The 19,749-nt window shown below is 31.6% G+C and overlaps 1 protein-coding gene across 1 annotated transcript; it reads right to left on the bottom strand.

The window, feature by feature from the left end:
* Positions 1 to 4,156: 4,156 nt before the first annotated feature.
* Positions 4,157 to 18,742, bottom strand: LOC111698865 (protein msta). The gene is made up of 15 exons (XM_023469333.1): positions 18,249 to 18,742; positions 15,773 to 15,899; positions 13,146 to 13,158; positions 12,521 to 12,616; positions 11,712 to 11,861; positions 11,193 to 11,295; positions 10,955 to 11,094; positions 8,774 to 8,843; positions 8,103 to 8,244; positions 7,770 to 7,912; positions 7,282 to 7,383; positions 5,671 to 5,760; positions 5,545 to 5,587; positions 5,381 to 5,448; positions 4,157 to 4,339 (listed from the first exon to the last, which is right to left on the bottom strand). The coding sequence occupies exons 1-15, from the start codon at positions 18,342 to 18,344 to the stop codon at positions 4,262 to 4,264; spliced, it is 1,461 nt and encodes a 486-aa protein (XP_023325101.1). The 5' UTR covers positions 18,345 to 18,742; the 3' UTR covers positions 4,157 to 4,261.
* Positions 18,743 to 19,749: the final 1,007 nt, after the last annotated feature.

Raw genomic sequence — 19,749 nt, 5'->3', positions numbered from 1 at the left:
TCCTTTTAGTTTTATTGTAGATGACGTTCTAAATACGTCAATCAAAGAAAGATTACTGTACTGAGTGGTTGCAGGGTTCCTAATTTATTCATCAGTTAATTAGTGAGAATGCCTCGGATATATCCCAGGACAAATCTTGTAGACCAATTGTGCGAATGAACGATGAGTTGTATTGTCTAAGTACTAAAGTACTAAGACACAACTGCTTCGTTTTCCAATAAAAGTAAGGATTATTCCAAAAATTAAGTAATTCCTTCAAAAAAAAAAAATATATATATTTTCACAAAAGTTTGCTGCTATTTCATTTGCGAAAAAAAAATTGTAATTTCCCGAAAGAATAGGATTTTCGTTCTTTAAAAACACACATATAAGTATGACTCATCTCTACTCTAACATTTGTACTGCTTTATGAATATACAAAAAAATATATTGTTTAAGTAGATAACCTGAGCTGGGAACTTTAGAATGGATAACCTTTAATCCCAACTATTTTATCCAAATATCCACGGTGGAAACTTTTATTTTTAGTCGTTAATCCACTCTTTATCTCTCTCTTTGGATATCCGTACATTGTTTTCTCCAATGAGAGTGCAGGAATATAGTTCGTAAATTGCATTGACCAATGACAGCCTTGAAAAATAATTCTATCCCATGAGAGAAATCCGCAATTTCTAACAAATCAAGAATTTGTTGTCGGCCATTTTGTATATCAATCGGTGAAGAAAAATGTTTAATAATACGTTTGAGATTCTTTTGTAACCAATTTTAACTAATTTTATTAATAAATGAATGGGTGAGAAATTAAGTGAAGGCCCTTCCAGTTAGGAAAACGAACCAATCTGGCGTTCTTAGAATCCAATTTGTTGATCTAGATATTTAATCTCAAGACTAACATAATCTTGAGATTATGTTAGTCTCGAGATTAGCAAAAACATAGGTTTAAGCATTAATCCTCATATCCACCATTCTAAAGTTCCCAGCTCTACGAGATGAAATATTCTTGATGTATTCTTTAACGAAGGCCGCAGGTTAGATAACCCTGTTTAGATAAACCTGAGCTGGGAACTTTTGAATGGTAGATATCGGGATTATTGCTTGATCTCCTCTATTTCTTAATCTTCAGATTAAATAATTCTTGTTCTCCTCTTGTTATCAATCTCAAGATTAATTAACCGATCGGGATTAAGGATATCCCATTCTAAAGTTTTCAGCTCTGGTTAGATAAACCTGAGCTGAAAACTTTAGAATGGTGGATATCGAGATTAATGCTTAAACTCCTCTTTTTCTTAATATCCAGTTTAAATAATGCTTGTTCTTCTCTTATTATTAATCTCTAGATTAATTAATCTGGAGATTAAAAAAAAAAGTGGATTAAGCATTAATCCTGATATCCACCATTCTAAAGTTTTCAGCTCAGGTTAGATAAACCTGGTTAGATGAACATGATTTAATTGATTTGTTAAAAAGTTTAGTCAAACGAACTTAATGAACTAACTAAACTGTTCTGGATAAAAATACCTAATTAATTCATAAACCTTAATATATGAATCCAGAAGTATAAACAGTTTAACTTGTAAAGCAGGTTTCCTCTCAAGAAAATTTCATTTTTCAAAGAACGCATTTTACAAAATTTTTACTATTTCTCTCCGAGCTTGGCGAAGTTTTCATTTTATTACATGAATTTGAATTTCAGAATCTTTAGGAATGCTCTATAAATTTTCTTTTGAAAAGAGATAAGAAAGTTTAAATGTTTTTTTTCTATAATCTAACTTTTTTTAATATATTTTTGCAAGACGCACACAGGTAAGTTTCACATTTGTTATATCATTTTTGAAAATACTAATAAATAATATGTAAAATTGTTTTCTTGTAACTCTTTGCATGAAGCTCAGGTCTTAAAATAGGTTTAAGTAATTAGTTTGCCATCTGTTGAAAACAACAAGAACAAAAACAAATTATCATTCATATCCTGTAAATATTTATATACAGAGCTGTAATGTGTAAATTTAAGGTTTAACTTTCTTATGTCACCTTTATTATGCTAAAGCATAATACTAATTATGAAATATGGATTTAAATTAATAATTGTAGATTGAAAATCTAATTAACAATTGAGTTTTCATGATGCTAATTATTAATTGAGTGTTCAAAATATTAATTAATAATTGAATGCTCAGGATATTTACTAATTATTAATTATATTAATAATTGTAGAGTCAAGATACTAATTATTTGTGAATTGTGGATTCAGGGTGCTAATTACTAATTAAGTATTTAAGAAACTAATTATTTATTGAGTGTTTAAGACACTAACTACTACGTGTGGGGATTCAGGTTACCAACTACTAATTGTGGATTCAGGATATTAATTACTAATTGAGGATTCAGGTTACTAATTACTAATTGTGGATTCAGGATCTTAATAGTTAATTAAATGTTCAAGATACTAATTACTAATTGTGGATTCAGGATACTAATTCTTTATTAAATGTTTAAGATATTTATTACTAATTGTGGATTCAGGATACTAATTACTAATTAAGTGTTTAAGATACTAATTATCTATATAAAGTTCAAGACACTAATTACTAAGTGTGGATTCAGGATATTAACTACTAATTGATGATTCAGGTTACTAATTACTAATTGTGGATTCAGGATCTTAATTGTTAATTAAGTGTTCAAGATACTAATTACTAATTGTGGATTCAGGATACTAATTCTTAATTAAATGTTTAAGATATTTATTACTAATTGTGGATTCAGGATACTAATTACTAATTAAGTGTTTAAGATACTAATTACTATTATTGAGTGTTCCATACCCTTACTACTAATTGTGGATTCAGGATATTAATTATCAACTGTGGATTTAAGATATTGGATGACATTAATATCAATGTTAGTTCCATCCTTACCAGCTTAATCATGTTGATCCATGGTAATATTTGGATTCAATGAACTGAATAATTTTAGTTGTAATTTTGATTAAAAAAATCTGACATCTTGGATTTTTTTATTTGTCCGGAAACAGTTGTTTATCAATTTAACTCACGCAGACTTAAAAATTTGGCCTTTTTCCTAATGCAAGCTGTTAATTACTATAGATATAGCTATATATTAGATATAGTTATTTATTAGATATAGCTGGCCAAACGGCTGGATCGAATTGGCTGAATTTTTTTGAATTCGAAATTATTTTTTTTCAATATTAGATTTTTTCAAAGTTTAAAATTCCACTGAGGTGTAAGAAATTCACCTCCTCAATTTAAAGATTGTCGAATTATAGACTAAAACAAGATTAAATTCAAATTTAAGAAACAAAATTAGTAGTCCAGAGGACGAATTTAAAGAATTTAAGCCGTGGCTTAAATTTGGTTGGTTTCTCTTATTCAAATTTTCAAGATCGAAACCAGTTCTTGAGGGATTTGAGACACGAGATAAATTCATTAAACTCGGACACAGGGTGATTCTTAATAAAAACAATAGGTGACAAAAGATTAGAAACAATCAACCTTTACCTCTTTTCCCCTTTTCCCCTTTTCCTTTATTAAGAACTTTTCCTTTAAGACTCAGCCATTATCAGTTGTTGTGTGTATTTTAACAGTAAATCATCTTAAACTATGATAAATCTTCTAAAAACTAAAACATTCAAAACGTAAATATGTGTTAAATGTTTATCTCATTCATCTTCAAATTTGACATAAAAACACATATCATTTCTCCTTTTCAATTTGAAAAACCATATAAACTAATACATTTTTCAATAAATGGTAAACATGTATAAATTGGGCCCAATATCTGTCGTATAAACCTTTCCTCCTGATGACTATAATAAAAAATCGTTTGGATTAAATTTATTAATTCTTTGTTACCTGCTATATACTATTCTTGTTTGATACACAACATTTTAAATAATTGAGTCTTCGTCACAAACTCAAATTTTCTATTCCTTAAACCTTTGCAACCTGATTGTGTAAACCTTTGATATTTCAAACTTAGATTATTTGATCTTACAGAATTTATAGTTTGAAATATCCAAGGTCTACGACATTGGATTGCAAAGATATAGGGAATAGAAAATCAGAGTTTGTTGCAAATGCTCATTTCCTTTAGATTTAATTGATTAAAAATAATTAACAACTTTAAACATATAATAATTTGATACTGCTTGCTTTATTAATATAACAATTTAAAACTTAACAATTTGCATAAAAATGTAAAAATATTTATTTCTAACAAATAAAAAAAAGCGAAAATGTCAAATTTTCATCCTGGCCTGTTTGCAGAGTATAAAATTCTGAAGTTTCTCCCGTGTAATTACGCCGAGCTTGAAATCCTAAGACAATAATTCTCTGAGGAAATGTTTGGAGAAAATGCGCAAAATTAAATTCAGAAAATCCGCAATTATATTTTTTTTTAAAATCCTCTTTTCCCTTGTTCTTGCTGTATTTCAAAGTAATAATAAATATTCTCTGCTCTGTTAAAAAATAAAGAGCCATTGCAAACAAAACTTTGCTTCTAATGATTATTTTAAAAACTAAAATTGCGGAATTTCTTAAATTAAATTTGCACATTTTCTCCGAAACTACTCATCTGATATGTTCAAGATTTTAAGGTGTGATCAAAGAGATTATTAGGGGAAATTCAGAGAATCTCTCGGTATGTATTTTTTCAGTCCCTTTCAGCCTGAAAGGGAGTTCAAATTGTACAAATCATGTAAATGTTCACAAATTATATGCAGTAGAGTATATTAATACAGTATGTTCCATAGACTACCCATTTCAATTTCGAATTTTTTAAAGCTGTTAAATAAACTTTATAATGAATAAGGTGAATAAAAAACATCATTTGATTTAAAAGGTTATATAGCATAAATATGTGAAGTACACCTGCAGTATGGAAACAGTACAGCAAAATGGCCATTACACTTTTTCTAGTAAATTCCCCTCTAATATATATTCTATTCTCTTTGGGTGTGATAGAGCAATTATGTTCCCGCACTTTAGTTTTTCTACTCATCTAATTTTGAGTAAAAAATAGTTCCGCAGATTTTTTTAAAGGGACTGCCTATAAAAAAAATTCAAAAATTTATACAAAGTTGTCAAAAATGCTTTTTTATAATGCTTAAGAGCGTAGAGCCCATTTTAATTCATTTAATTGTCATAAATGAATTTCAAAAAATGTTAGGATAATTTCAATTAAACTTTTTTTTTGATGAGGACGATTATTTGGCCGCTAGGTGTCTCTCGTAGAGAAATCTAGAAAATTATTAAATTACGTTATATTGAACTAATTATCCCAAATAAACATAACAAATGGTTTGTCATGTTTCTAAAATCTCTAATCTGTAGTTTCATAACAGTTGTACATTAATTACCTTGCAACCTCTCTCCAGTATTGACGAATAATAGATTTCTTCTAATATTCTTCTCTGTCTACTCTCTCCTTAATTATAAATCATTTCTAATAGAAATATTAGCAGAAGGGAGGGAAAGTTTAATGCAGAAAAATATATGATTTAATGATGATTTGATTTGATACCTGGATCCGTTCGCTCCTGTTGAACTAGTATATTTTTACTCAACTGAAAAAGTAAAATACAAAATTTTATAATTTTAAAATTAAAAATATTTTATTTTTGAGAAAAATTACGTGTTTTATGATGACCTGAATAATTCTATCAAGGACGGGTCTTGAAATCTTCTCTTTATTTCCTTTGCTCCTATCCCAATACTGAAGTAGAAGTCTCTGCTCAACCTGGAGAAAACTGAGTTCAACTGGTTTCCAAGGATTAATAGACAATGCTGAAAACTGCCTAACTTGTTAGGAGGGGGGGGGGGGGTAAATGTAAAAAACGCATTTTTTAATTGTTTAAGGGTTGGCTCTGTGCTCAATAATATACCAAATTCTTATAATATCCATTACTTGTTCTTGTGTTTAAAGAGTCAACTATATAGTCCCTTACTTGTAGGTCTGTACAATCCTAAGTAGTAAGTAGTTCCTGGCAGTACTTGACTATATCTTTCGCCTGTCCATAATCCATAATACTAATAGTCTTTCTGATCGAAGTCCCTCTGTCCTTGTTTGCCAGTAAGGGGCTCATTCCTGTTTTCCTCATAAAGTCTGCAAAAGTCCTGGTAATCCGATATAATCCTTATACTTCTTGTTATTCTTCAGATTTTGTATAACATTAAATGGTATATGTATTGTAATACTCATGAGAAGTAACATATATACAGTCTTTTTTTTGGGAGGATAAAATAAGTATGACTGACTTTTTTGAAGTCGAAAACAAGGAAACAGTCTGAAATTTTATTAGAAATGATGCGCGAAGCGCCCAAAAAAAAATTGTTGTATTCTCTTAAAAATTGGCAAAATTTGGAGTCAAGTGAGGGAGGGGCGAGAGGGGCGAAATATGCTAGGGTGGGGGACAAAGTAGGTTCGCCCCCCTCCCCCCTAGTTGCATCACTGAGTGTATGAGTAAAATGTCTTAAGTAGGAGAAATTTGTCCATCCGGCCAAAGGGAGGGGGAAGAAATCGTCTGAGCGCTATAAATTACAGACTGAAGGATTAAGATCAAAAATGATTGGTGCCGCGTCATTATAACTTCAAAACCATCCCCTGTCGCACTATAAAGAAATAAATTCTTTACATTACAGCTTAATTTTCAAAGTTCTTTTAAGATAAAATATTTTATTTTTAGATTTATAATTGATATTTCTGTTAAAAATACAATCTAACTCGAGCATTTCTGTCCTAAATATTCCATTTAAAAAGTACTAATTGGCCTGTAAAGGCTAAATGCAAGGATATTAATTTGCCTTTCAAAATTATACTTTATGTTTGATGAATAGTCATCTGTATAATTTTAAGTGCAACTGTCTGTTAAGTGTAAATCCATAAATGCAATTTTAAAAGAACAGAAAATTAAGATGACTCTATAACAGAAAGTCTGTTTGTTAAATTTTTAAGTGCATAAAATCGCTTACTTCTGTCTCTATTTATAAATAAAAATACTCTAAAAAAATGAAAGGCTAAAACAATTACTTTATAGTTCTAAAATGTACACGTATAGAGCTACAAAAAAGAATAAGTGAGATGGGGAGGTAAAATCAAAGGTCAAGGCATTAGGACATTTCAAACTCGACCCAGTCTGCAAATAGCTCACTCCATCTAATTTTAAAATAATTCATATCCTAAATAGCAGAATAAAAAGGGGGTTTGTTAATCAATTAACCTATTAAATATCTACTTAATTCTAATTTAGATATATGTTACCTGTATTAACATATAATGAGTATGATAAAGATATTGACGAAGAGTAAATATAAGTTCTTCCAATCTTTCAACACTTCCTCCACTTCCTGCACTCTCAACCTCCTAGAGAGAGGATCAGCAACTTTTTCGAGCAAATGTCGGCTTCCAATTTCTTTAAAAATCTGCCCAGTTGGAAAACTATAGTTTATATTGTAAATTAGCTTGGGAACTCAGCTCTGTCTGAAGTTTTACCAATGAAAGTCAACTCGCTTAACTTTAAAGTTTTAAGCCAGACTAAGATCATTCTTTGTTTCAACCGAATTCGAGGCCCATGGGTTCCTAATTGCTAGATGAAGTAAACTGCAAACATAAAACTGTAGTTCAATTCTTTTCTTTTGCAAATTTCAATGTTCAAGGTTTCTATATTAAAGACGAGTTAATGAGTTAATTATGCTGTAAACTAAATCTGAATTATTCACAAAATATCCATGTTTTTACAAGTGACTCACCAGCAGAGTTTGTTCTAGAATATTCGAGATCTGGTGCCAGGAGAACTGTGTTCTGCAATCCTGGCAGAACCAGGGGGATATTTCTTCTAGAGGGGAACAAGGGAGAAGGAGACCTCCACATCTACCATTCAAACAGACCATACCTGTTATACAGGGTATCTCAACAAATATGGAAAATAAGTGACTTATCTCTGTGTGCTCTTTTGCTGTGAGCACAATTACGTTTACAATTAACATTATAAACGATTTTTAAAACACACTTTGTTCTCTTTTTAAAAAATAAATTTTTTTAAAACTAAATATTTTTGTTTAAAAGTCTTGAAATCTTTCTACCTCCAGAAAATGCTCCCAACTCCGAAGGATCGGAGCAACGACGACATGAACACCAGAAATTCCATTTATTGAAGAGGAATTGTCTACGAGCAAAAGTTGCTTGCTCTGGCTTCAAGTAGCAGGTTGATATCTCCTCTCCAGTCTAAAATATATTCTTGGTGCTTTAATCATGAGTGAGTTCAGAGGTTTCAGGGATTCAGATATTTAGGAGGGTTAAAGAAGAGTTCAGAGGTTTCAGCGATTCAGATATTTAGGAAAGTTAACCAAGAGTTCAGAGGTTTCAGCGATTCAGATATTTAGGAGAGTTAACCAAGAGTTAAGAAATTTAAAGGAATTCAGATATTTCGGAGAGTCATCAAGACATTTTTTAGTTAAACGGGAGTTCAGGGGGTTTAAGAGATTTAGACATTTCAAAGAGTTAACCAAGAGTTCAGAGGTTTTAAGAATTCAGACATTACGGAGAGTCATCCAGGAATTTAGACATTTCGTAGCTAAAACAGGAGACATTTCATAGAATTAACTGCAGAAGCTCAAGGGTTTTTAGGGATTTAAGAAGTGTATAAAATATATTAAGATAATTCACGCAGTTCAGGAATTTTCCGTTTAATTAAGAATCATTTCGATGTTTAGAGAAATCGAGGATAGTGAGTAACTATATTTATATATACTACCTCGATTTTAAATCTTGCTTTGACTACAACAGAATGGGATTCGGCGCTCTCTAGGGTTTCTGAATTACACCTGAATTAAGAATTGTATGTATAAATCTATATATATATAAATAATCTGTGTTTTCAGATATATCTATATCTTTATATTTATATTTCAGCTTTTAACTTCACATTTTTAGTAAAAGAAAGAATTATACTAAACATAATGTTTCACGTCTATCATGACGATCCTCAGTAGTTACAATTCTTTGAACAACTCTAAATTTATATATTTAATTTCTCAAAAGCAGATATAGCGTATTTCAGAAACTTCTTTACTGTGGAATATGCTTTGGAGATCTCTTTTTCTTCTTCTTTTTTTCTTCAAAATTACTGCAGGATGTACATGAATGATGCAGGATGTACATGAATGATGCAGGATGTACATGAATGATGCAGGCGCAGCAGATTCAGATTTTAAGAAAAAATCAAAATCTACTAATTTATAACCGGAGTATAAACCTGTAGAAAACGTCAGGTTCAGGCTGTGCACAGCAAAAAGGAAGGAATAGATTTTACAGCTGAATCCGACCAAGAAGAAAAACATTATTCTGTATACCATCCAGAATGAGAAATACATATTTGTTAAAATAAATTCGAAATATAAGGAAGACGATTTCACCGACTCAAATGCCGATGTTAATTCTCTAGATGTGTGTTTACACAGGATCCATTTCCTCCATGAAGCACACCACACATGTAACCTTCGCTCCTCACCTCTCTACACCTCCCAGTATTCAGTCAGCTATAAACACTCAAGACATTCACAACTCCATCTCAACCCTGGCTCCTTCATGATGATGAAGATACTCAGCGCAACGCACCTGTTGATCTGCCCCACCAACATGAAGCTCTTCATCACCCCCCATGACTCCTTCAGGCTGATGATGCAGATCCCTGGACCGATTTGCCTCAAATTTTAATTGGAAAACGGTAGAACCATGGGATTATCCTGAGCTTGGTTTTAAAATTCCTAATTAAGTAGTCAATCTTTTAAAGGGAAAACTTGTTTATTTAGGCAACGCTGCAGGTTCCAAACTTAGTGAATTATTTCATGCGTTCACTTCCCATTTGGATCGGATTGGGAGTTTCCTGATCCATCCAAATCTTTGATTTTATGAATTTGGCCAAAAATTCAAATGTCCAATTTACGTAATTACGATTTTTTTCGGGTGTAAATGATTACTAAAATAAAGTTTAGAGAATCAGGACAGCTTCTGGCTTTCAGAAATCTTACATCAGAAAGTTACCGCCCTTATTTTCCACAATATAGTTTACTGCAATTTGCAATTAGATTCTAGTTACAATAGATGGCAACGTAGAATTTGTACATTCTCCTCTCAGTACAGCTGTATTCTTACGTCACAAATGTCAACTCAGTTTTTGTGTCCGACAAAATTATTAGTGAAAATTTTAGAATAAATTGCTTATCTTACAATAGAATAAGTGCAGTTTTATGAGTTCTTTTTTTCTGTTTTTACACTTTTTATTTAACCTGTGAAAACATGTCAACCAGTGTGAGAAAATATCGTTATTCTTGTTATTTTTGACACATGTGACGTCGCGTGTATTATTGATCCATTTCTCTGTTGCCACCTATTGTACTTATTGTACTTGATAATGTATTTGGTTTACTGGATAAAGGTTTTTGAACAGAGCTACAGTGATACCCAGAAAACTGTAGAATAGAAAGACGATGTTAAACCAATACTGAAGTACATTTAGTGTTGTTAGAAAGAAAATAGCTTTACTAGCAAGTTATTAAATCTTAAATCACTTATTAATTGAAGTGGGTCTGTTTACACTTTATAATTGCATTGTTTCATGTTCATTAGACTTTTTAAAGTCATAACTAGAGTCTCCAAGTCGGCCTCCTATTCCAGAGTTTTCTGGTTATCACTGTATTAAAAAAAATAGAAGAGACTGTGGACCTTAGATATTTCAAACTATGCCTTCTAGTACATCAATTGTAGTCTAAGTTTAAATAATATTTTAGAAAATAGAGTTTGAGGCAGCCAATTAACTTCTTTGAGGTTTCAGCGTTTAAGAAAATAACAATATCAACCATTAGATGGTTTATTTCAAACGTTCCTGGTTGTCTTTAAATCTCATTCTTAGTGGATAACCCTGTATATAACTTACATGCAAGAGTGGTTGAGTAATGCAAATATTGGATAAACTCCAACTCCTCGACCATGGGTTGGAGGAAGATGAAGATTAGCTCCGTTAGTACATTGAATACCGAAAACACGTTTTAATTCATTTTCTTCAAACCTTGGATCCTAAACACAGGTGTTTATTCGAATATAAAATATTTTAACAGAAAGAGAATTTATATAACGCTATTTTGTTTTGAAAATTGTAGTGTTAGACGATATACCTTGATCAGAATGCTTTTATAAGCTTGGAGAATACTCTTCCACAGTTCCGGGTTCCCATCATGATCCATTAACATTGAAACCAGGTTCCAGGTTCCAGGATCCCTAAGGATCAATGCTAATCCAAGTTATCATTTTGATCCATTAACGTGATGAAACCATGTTCCAGGATCTATGATCCATAAAGTATCAATACTAATCCTAGTTATCACCATGATCTATTTACAAAGAAACAAGGTCCCCGGTTCCGGGATCCATAAAGTAATCTAAACTTGAATCTTCAATTGATATCATCGTTTTTAAAATGCGAGCCCAATACTCAGTCCAATATGATGTGGGACACCCTGCACATATACTAATCCAGGTTTCTACCACGATTCATTAATTATAAAACTAGGTCTTATTTTCTAGAATCATTAAAATACTGGTGTTGCTTTCTCATGGTTCATTAACTCTATATTTAACGTAAACAAGAACTTTTATTAATGAAAAGCATATATATTTTATATTCAATTCTTTACCTCCATTTAAGTGAGAAGAGGCGTATCGTCATCACGGCGGAGGTCAGGTTCTTTATCTCCGCCTTGTAAAGATTTCTTCCGCCTTGCTGATCTTTTAATCCATCTCGGATCTTTTGTAGAACCTGACACTCAGCTTGATGGTGTTCTCCTCTGAGAGGGGTTCATTGATCAAAAAGAGGGCGTTTCATAGAGGGTTGACAACGAAGCGAAAAAATTAATGAATAAAAATCGCATATTTTGTGCTCTCAAATGTTTCGTGCATCAATAAATATTTACTAAAACAAAACCAGATATATATTGATGGTTTCCAGGTTGTATTAATTTGACGCCTATAACAATTTAAACAATAAAAAATAAAAAAGAGATACACTTCACTTCAGCAATCTTTTACTTTTTTAACGCTTAACATTGAAAAAATAAGTTGCAGTTTCTAAAGGGACAAAGGCATTTTTAATAATTTCTGAAAAAGATGGCAATACTGTAGAAACCCGAAAATATGTTATAGCAACATACTGATGTGTCTGTTTAGAAGATATATATCCAGATATATGAAAATATGTTAAAGCAACATATTGAAGTGTCTGTTTAGAAGATATATATCCAGATATATGAAAATATGTTAAAGCAACAGCAAAAGGAAAATCACATTCATTCATCAGATTTCTAGTTCAATTTAACAATCTTAACTAGGGTTTGTTTCCATTACGATATTGTTATATGTAATTTGTATAAATATATAAATTTATATGATTTGTAGGAATATATATATATATACATTATTTGTATAAATATATATAATCAATGTCTTCCTTTCACATTTTGTATCACACACAGGGAGTGAGCACTTTGAGCAGGTCATCTTGTCATGAAGAACCATTAAGCAGTTTACACATTGAACTTGAGAACTAAACAAATATTTAGTTTTTTTTCGTGAATTTGGTTTCAACATTATCACTCAACTTCTGTAATCCTTTAATTCAAATATAATCTTTTACAGATTTCTTCGTATTTTTATAATTCATTTCTGATAAATAAAGAAAACTAATAAATTAATCTTCCACCAAAGGAATTGAGCCAATCCCTATATCTTTGCAACCTGATGGTGTACACTTTTGATTTTTAAAAGGTCTCCGACGAGTTACAAAGTCTCAATTATTTGATCAATATATTTTATACTTCAAATATCTCCCTCCGAATTTTCACTTTAATAATAATAATAATAATAATAATAAATAAACTAAACTTACTATATAACAAGAGAATTCATATCCTAAAAAATCATTAAATTAAAACATTTGTTAAACAGCTCTAAGCTATCTAAGCTCTCCTAATGCAGTAGTTATAGTAATATTTATCGTACTTATGTTTGGTTAATAACTGCTATTATTATTGCCGAAAAATTTGTGATTTTAGTTGATTTCAGTTGATACTTACCGAACACATGGGCCTAAACGTTAAAACAAACCTTATAATATTTTATGAAATTTAGTTTTAGTTGCATGCAGTATTAAACAGAAAAATGGCGTTTTAAAAGGTGACGTAGGAGAACTATTGCACGTATACTCTGGATAAATGTGTCAATAGTACGTATGCCGTTTATTTTTGTTATTATTTCGATCTGATGCTTCTGTCACTATACTTCTGCCAGTTCAGCTGATTTGTATAATCAGAAACGGTTATCTCCGATAGGACCTCAGGGTTTTTTAAAAATTCTAGGTTATTAACTAACCTTCTAGTAAAGTGGTACTTGGGTTAGACTTGATGACTTATAATGGGGAGGAGATAACAAGTACGTCATTATATATTTTTCTGAAATCCTCTCGATGATTAGCTTAGTTGCCCTTTAGGTAATTTCCCCTTTTGGCTTAGTTAAAATTACAGAAAGAAAGGAAATTAGTTTGTTAAAAACACATCATTGACATTAAACTTAAACAAAAAATTAAGTTCAACAATAAAATTGAAAATTTTATTTTTAATTCCTGCCAACCCCTTTTAATGAGTAATCGTCTTTTTATTTTAAAACTAAAATATTACTTATAAACTGGAAACTGTTTGTACGTATACAGTCCAGCTGTGATGACGTTTACTGAGCTTTAAGCAATCTTTAATTGCCTTTTCTAAAATCCACCTTTTCATAAATATGTATTTTTTTTCGGAGAAAATGTCTTTCAATAAGGCTGGCACTGATTACTCGCTTCTAACTCTAATGTTCGAAGATTTAAAGTTTTGCTACTTGATACCGCACAAGACCTTTTTGATATTTTTGAATTATAAATTTTGTAAGATCAAATAGTCAAAGCTTGCTAATCAAAAGTTTGCAGTTTAATTCATGTTGAAAACAATTTGAAAATTTAAGTATAGGAGTAATTTATTATTTCCTTTTTGTAGAGAATTACTCCTTTAAAAATAAATAGCATTTAAATTTCTAATTTAAAATTTTTGTTGAAAACAATTAGAAAATTTAAGTATAGGACTAATTCATTTTTCCCTTCTTGAAAGGAATTTACTCATTTAAAAATAAATATAGAATAGGGGGATTTTTGAAAGTATTTAGAATTCTAATTTGAGATTTTTGCTCATGTTTTTTTAAATACAGTGTTTGGAAAGTATTTGATGAAATAATTTTTTTGTCCTAACAAGAACTATAGATCACGGCAAACTAAACTAAATTGCACATATAAGATTGAAATCTTAAATGTTTTAAACATTACTCCTCCTATTGTTGAACTACTGAGAGGAACAAAAATTTTATGAATTTCTAATATGTCAACATATGTCAATGGATTTCTCATACTTGTACATAAATTCAAAGCTTGAGAAGCTGCGAGGTCACAAAATCGTACAAATCATGTCGCAGGAATTTTACTTTTACTTTCTTTTATTGGTATAAGACAATATTTCAAATGGTCCCGTCAGTTCAAACTTTAATCAGTCAAGTTAAAGATAAAAACCTTTTGAAATTATAAAGGCCGATCGTTAATTTTTAACTTTAATAATTTATTTTTGGATAAAAGTTGTGGGCACAAGCTCACGCATACAAATAAAAACGAAATATCAATAAATCTATTTCCAGTTTGTTATCAAAGTCTTTCAATTATTTTGTTCTGCTCAAGATTAGTTAAAAGTCATACACCCCAACGTTTTGTGTTGCGCCATTGCTCTTAAAAACTTTACTATGGGTAACCCTGTAAACCATAGTGAACACTTATTTTGCGCGGGCTGATCTTGCTTCCTTTTTTTCCTTAGGCTTAACTATTTGGTTTGGTTAATAATATGATTTTTAATAATCGCATGAAGCGTTGATTTGCCAATGACTTGTAGAAAGCTGGATTTTCAAACATAATTGACTTATGTTCTTTTGTCCTTTTCTCAGTCAGTCATGAAAAGTAAAAAGAAAGAAATAAGGAAATTTTTTTTTCCTTTTAAGAATTGATTTTGTTTCTTTTGTCTTTTCTCTTCTATCTAACCTTTCCTATCTTTTTTGTTCTCTGTGTTCACTGGCTCCGTAAAAAATTCTCTCTCAAATTCTCCTACTTAACTTTTCCTTACTTACTAGTGCTATCCTTGGCCGATCGCTAATAAATTGGTATTATGAGATGAACAGTATCTACAAAAATATAAATTAAAGAAAATTAATAACGTTAAAATTTTTTATGATTTTATGTAAAGTATAGATTCAAGGCTAAAGGGCTGGTAGCTAATGTTGGTGAAAAAATGTACATATTTTATTAGGACGTTAAAAATCATGCTTTGGATAGAAAATCACCATTTCAGATTATTTCTAGTTTAATCATTTTTGCCATTAAATATTTAGTTTTCAAATTATATTTCTAGTTTGCAGTAATTTCAATTAATAACGTTTGAATAATTTTAAAAGTGTATTTTTGGAGTTAAAGTTACAAGTACGTCAAATTGAAAAATGAAAGGTTTGTTATATTTTACCAGATTTTGCTGGTTTACAGCTTTCGTGATTTCGTATTTATAGTTTAATTGTAAAAATTTTCTCCCGCTTTTATAATTTTCAGATATTTTAATTTTGTTCCTATTTAAGTTTTGGTTTCCTAATGTTGCAGGTTTCAGAGCAAAGACAACATCTCCCGGAGAATAATCCTTGGTTGCCACCAAACCTCGTCCTGCGTCTCCAAACTTTTCAGATCGGATAAAGGAGCAGGATCCATTCTCTCCGATCTAATCAAAACCCTGATATTCAAACCTGGACTCTATTCTCTAACTATAGGTGAAAACTAAAACTAAGGGAGATTTAAGATAATATAAATTTGTGATACAGAGATAACCAGAAAACTTTGATAAAGGAAGACGACTTTAAGCTCAAGTTAGGACTTAAAATAGTTCAATGAACATTATACATAGCAATTGTACAGTATAAAAAGACCCATTTTACTTAAAAAGTGTTTTGCATTCTAGTAACAATATTTGGTTTGTAAAAACATCAAAACGCTTAAGTATTGCAATAATGTCGTCTTTCTATTCCATTGTTTTCTGGTTATCACTGTGAATCGAAATTTATAAAGAAAGAATAGAATTGAAAATTATATAAATTATTTAATGATTCTTAAGTTTAATTAAGGAGAAAATCGCTTTATTAGTATTCTTTGCTTCGGTGCCCACAGATACTGATAAAAATCGGGTTAAGGTGCGTTGCAACATTCAAAGTTTTTTGCTTTAAAGATGCTCTAAAAGAATATGAGATTTTGGACCCTCAGCTAAAAAGATTTTATTTGTTTGATTTTCTTACGTTGTGCAAAATATATTTACCAAAAAAATTTTCAAAAAAATAAATAAAACGATTTTATCAATAGCTTTGGTCAGAGGAAAAATTTAGCATAATGATTGAGTTAAAAATTTGAAATAGGCCTAACATTTCAGATTGTTCTGGAGTCCCCTAAAGAGTAAGAAAAAACTTGAGTGTAACAAACGATGTTAGGTACTTTTCTAAAGGTTTTTTCCCACGTGGCAACTTCCCAAATGTGCAATTTCCCAAGCGGCAACTTCCCAAGTCTGTCCTAACCGCAGCGCTCGGCCCCAAGCCTGTTCTATCCGCAGCGTTCGGCCCTCTAGCCCATACAAGCCGCAGCGCTCGGCCCCCATTGCAGCCTCCGGTGCCTCAGAGGGCCTAACCTAACCTTTGGGAGGTTGCCGCTTGGGAAATTGCACATTTGGGAAGTTTTCACTTGCTAAATTGTCAGTTGGGAAGTCGCTCTTGGGAAAATGCCTTTGGGAAAGTACCTAACACCATAAAAACGGACCTTAAATGATGCCCGTCTCTACCCACAAGGCAATATCTTTAAAGGGAGTGTTTCTAAATTAAAAGTATTTGTGGGATTCTTTATTTCTAATTCAAATTAAAGGGGAGAGGAGAAATAAAATAAAAAACACAAGGAAGGATATTTTAATTAAGTTAACTGCTCTCCGTTGCAGCTATGAAATGAAAATAAGGTAAGGTTGGATTAAATAGTCTTTAATCATAAGATTCTGCAGCTGATAAACAACAAACAAAAACAAAATTCAATACCCATATACCATCCAAATGGATACGGAAAATATTTTTAAAAAGTTATTAATAATAATGATTTACATCACTTAATCTCTTATAAATAAGATCGCATAGAAATGTCTTTCAATTTGAACTATAGGATACAGATTTAAGATACAGCTCTTCTAGATCTTCTCTGTTCTTATATATAGTTGGTGTCTATTTCAACTTTGCATTGTAGCTCTCAGTGGGTGTCATATCAATTGGACTAACGATCGATTGGACAAACGTTCGTTTGGACTAATGTTCATTTGGACTAACGTTGGACTAACTTTTTATAAAAAAAGATTACCTTACAACAAGTTTTATAACAAAAAAAATAACATTGTGTAATTTTATTATTTGAGGGTTAGGTCAGATTACGATAATTTCTGGACCGAGCGCGGCGGCTTAGATAAACAAGGGGGCCGAGTGCTGCGGCTAGGACATCCTAGGTTGCCAAACGCCTCGGCTAGGACAGGCTATCGGGCCGGCACTGCGGCAACAGATCTCTAAAGTGATGATCCCCATGTGTTAATGTATATATTTATTAATTTTTAAAAAATTAGCTCATTTGAAAATAATCAATTTTTATTTTGTTCATATGAACTAATGTTCAAATGGACTAAAAACCGGTTTGTGAACGGATGACTTTAGTTCAATTGTACGTTAGTCCAATCGTCTATTAGTCATATCAATATAGCATCCTATCAGTGGACAGTGACCAATTTCTCTTCGTAAAATAAAAAACAAAACAAAAAAATTTCGCGGATTTCATTTTATTTTTTCGTGGATTTTCAAAATCAAATTCTGAGCATCCATAAACCTACCCTGGGGTCATGCGAGTTGCTTCAAAATTGTTGGACCCGGTCGGTTCAGCCGTTTTTACGTTTAAATTGAATCATAGGTGTTTATATTTGTTTCTTTGTATAAAGATTTTGACCCGAACTTAATGAACCCTGGTTTAGTGTTCAATGTGCAAGGGGAGAAATCAGGGTTAGTTCCTTATGTGAGGATCGATGGAGATGACAAAAATGAACACTTTTACATTCACGACACTTTGCCGTCCTGGTCTCATCACACAGAAAACATCTTTCCATTTTCTTATCCGATATTATCACCGGTGTCCGGTATCCGTCCTACAGCTGAATAAAGCTATAATATCTTCTGTTTAGTCTGACCCCTAGGCTAGGCATGAAACAAGAATAACCCTGCTTTCCTTCTCTCAGCTGAGTGTCAACTGTATATAGTGTACACTCACAACTATTAAATGTTGAAAAACGTAAAACATGTGATTTTTTACAATGATTACCCCACCCCTCCTCCTAAACAAGGAACGAAATAAAAATAACTTTTCAATTTTACAGCTATTTTAAACTATACACCATAACTAGATTAAAGAAGATTACCTCTGCTCACTCTAACCTTTCTCCACTCTGCTCGCTTCTCTCTCTCTCTCCCCCCCCCCTTTCTTATTCCGTGTTAATAAACGAAGTCATGGTTTTGATTTTAAGGTATTTCTCCAGAAGATATATATATATATATATATATATACATATATATATATATATATAGTATTAAATAAAAGATATTTATAATAGATTTCATCAGATTTTACCGTTTTTGGGGCTCATCAATTCCGTAATACTCTACTGCATTCTTTGTCATCTTTCTATGTTTATCTTGTTTACTATTTTTACAATAGCTGTCTATCCATCTATTCACACCATTCATTTATCCTATTTATAAACATCCTATCCTTCTATACTATAAACCATAAGCATACCTTATCTGTATACCCTTCTATACTCTACCCGGCCTTCTATATCCAGCCTATACTACTCTTACTCTACACTTCTGTACTATACTCCTACCCTACACTTCTATCCTAAACCCCTACCCACCCTTCCCTTCTATTCTATAACCCTACCCTATCCTTCCTACCCTTCTATACTCTACCCTTTTATCCGGCATATACTACTCCTACTCTACCCTTCTGTACTATACTCCTACCCTACACTTCTATCCTAAACCCCTACCCACCCTTCCCTTCTATTCTATACCCCTACCCTACCAATTCTATGAAATCCTCCTACCCTACCCTTCTATCCTATTTCCCAGCCCTTCTAACATATACCTATACCTTACCCTTCTATCCTATTCCCTACCTTAACCTTCTATCTTATACCCCTACCCTACCCTTCTCTATACTCATACCCTACCCTCTATGCTACACCAAAACGCTACCCTTCTATACAGGGAACTGGAATGAAGGGAAAGGAAATGGCGCTGGTCTGGCATGAGAAAACCAGTCGCACTGCTTTGCAGACGAGTTCGGTAAACCTTGCACACACTCTTTTGGTACAGACACACAACATGACTACAGTCAAGGAAATTGCAGAACATTGTTGTTAATTATAATTAATCTTGAATAACGACTAGTTTTTTGTAAAGTTTAATCAAATTATATTCTTTGCATGAAAATTTGGCTTAATAGTGTTGACT

Source organism: Eurytemora carolleeae, unplaced genomic scaffold, assembly GCF_000591075.1.
Source record: "Eurytemora carolleeae unplaced genomic scaffold, Eaff_2.0 scaffold41, whole genome shotgun sequence".
Taxonomy (NCBI): Eukaryota; Metazoa; Arthropoda; class Copepoda; order Calanoida; family Temoridae; genus Eurytemora; species Eurytemora carolleeae.
The sequence above is the reverse complement of the archived record's forward strand: the minus strand, read 5'-3'. Positions and strand labels throughout refer to the sequence as shown.

Bases quoted from the DNA above. Each gene is read 5' to 3' on its own strand.
- LOC111698865 (XM_023469333.1), bottom strand. From the start codon at position 18,344: ATGGAAAGATGTTTTCTGTGTGATGAGACCAGGACGGCAAAGTGTCGT. The intron at 15,900-18,248 runs GAACTAACCCTG...GGTTTTGATTAG, and splicing joins TCCATCGATCCTCACATAAG to ATCGGAGAGAATGGATCCTG. The intron at 11,862-12,520 runs GAAGACATTGAT...AACCCCTCTCAG, and splicing joins TGTGATACAAAATGTGAAAG to AGGAGAACACCATCAAGCTG.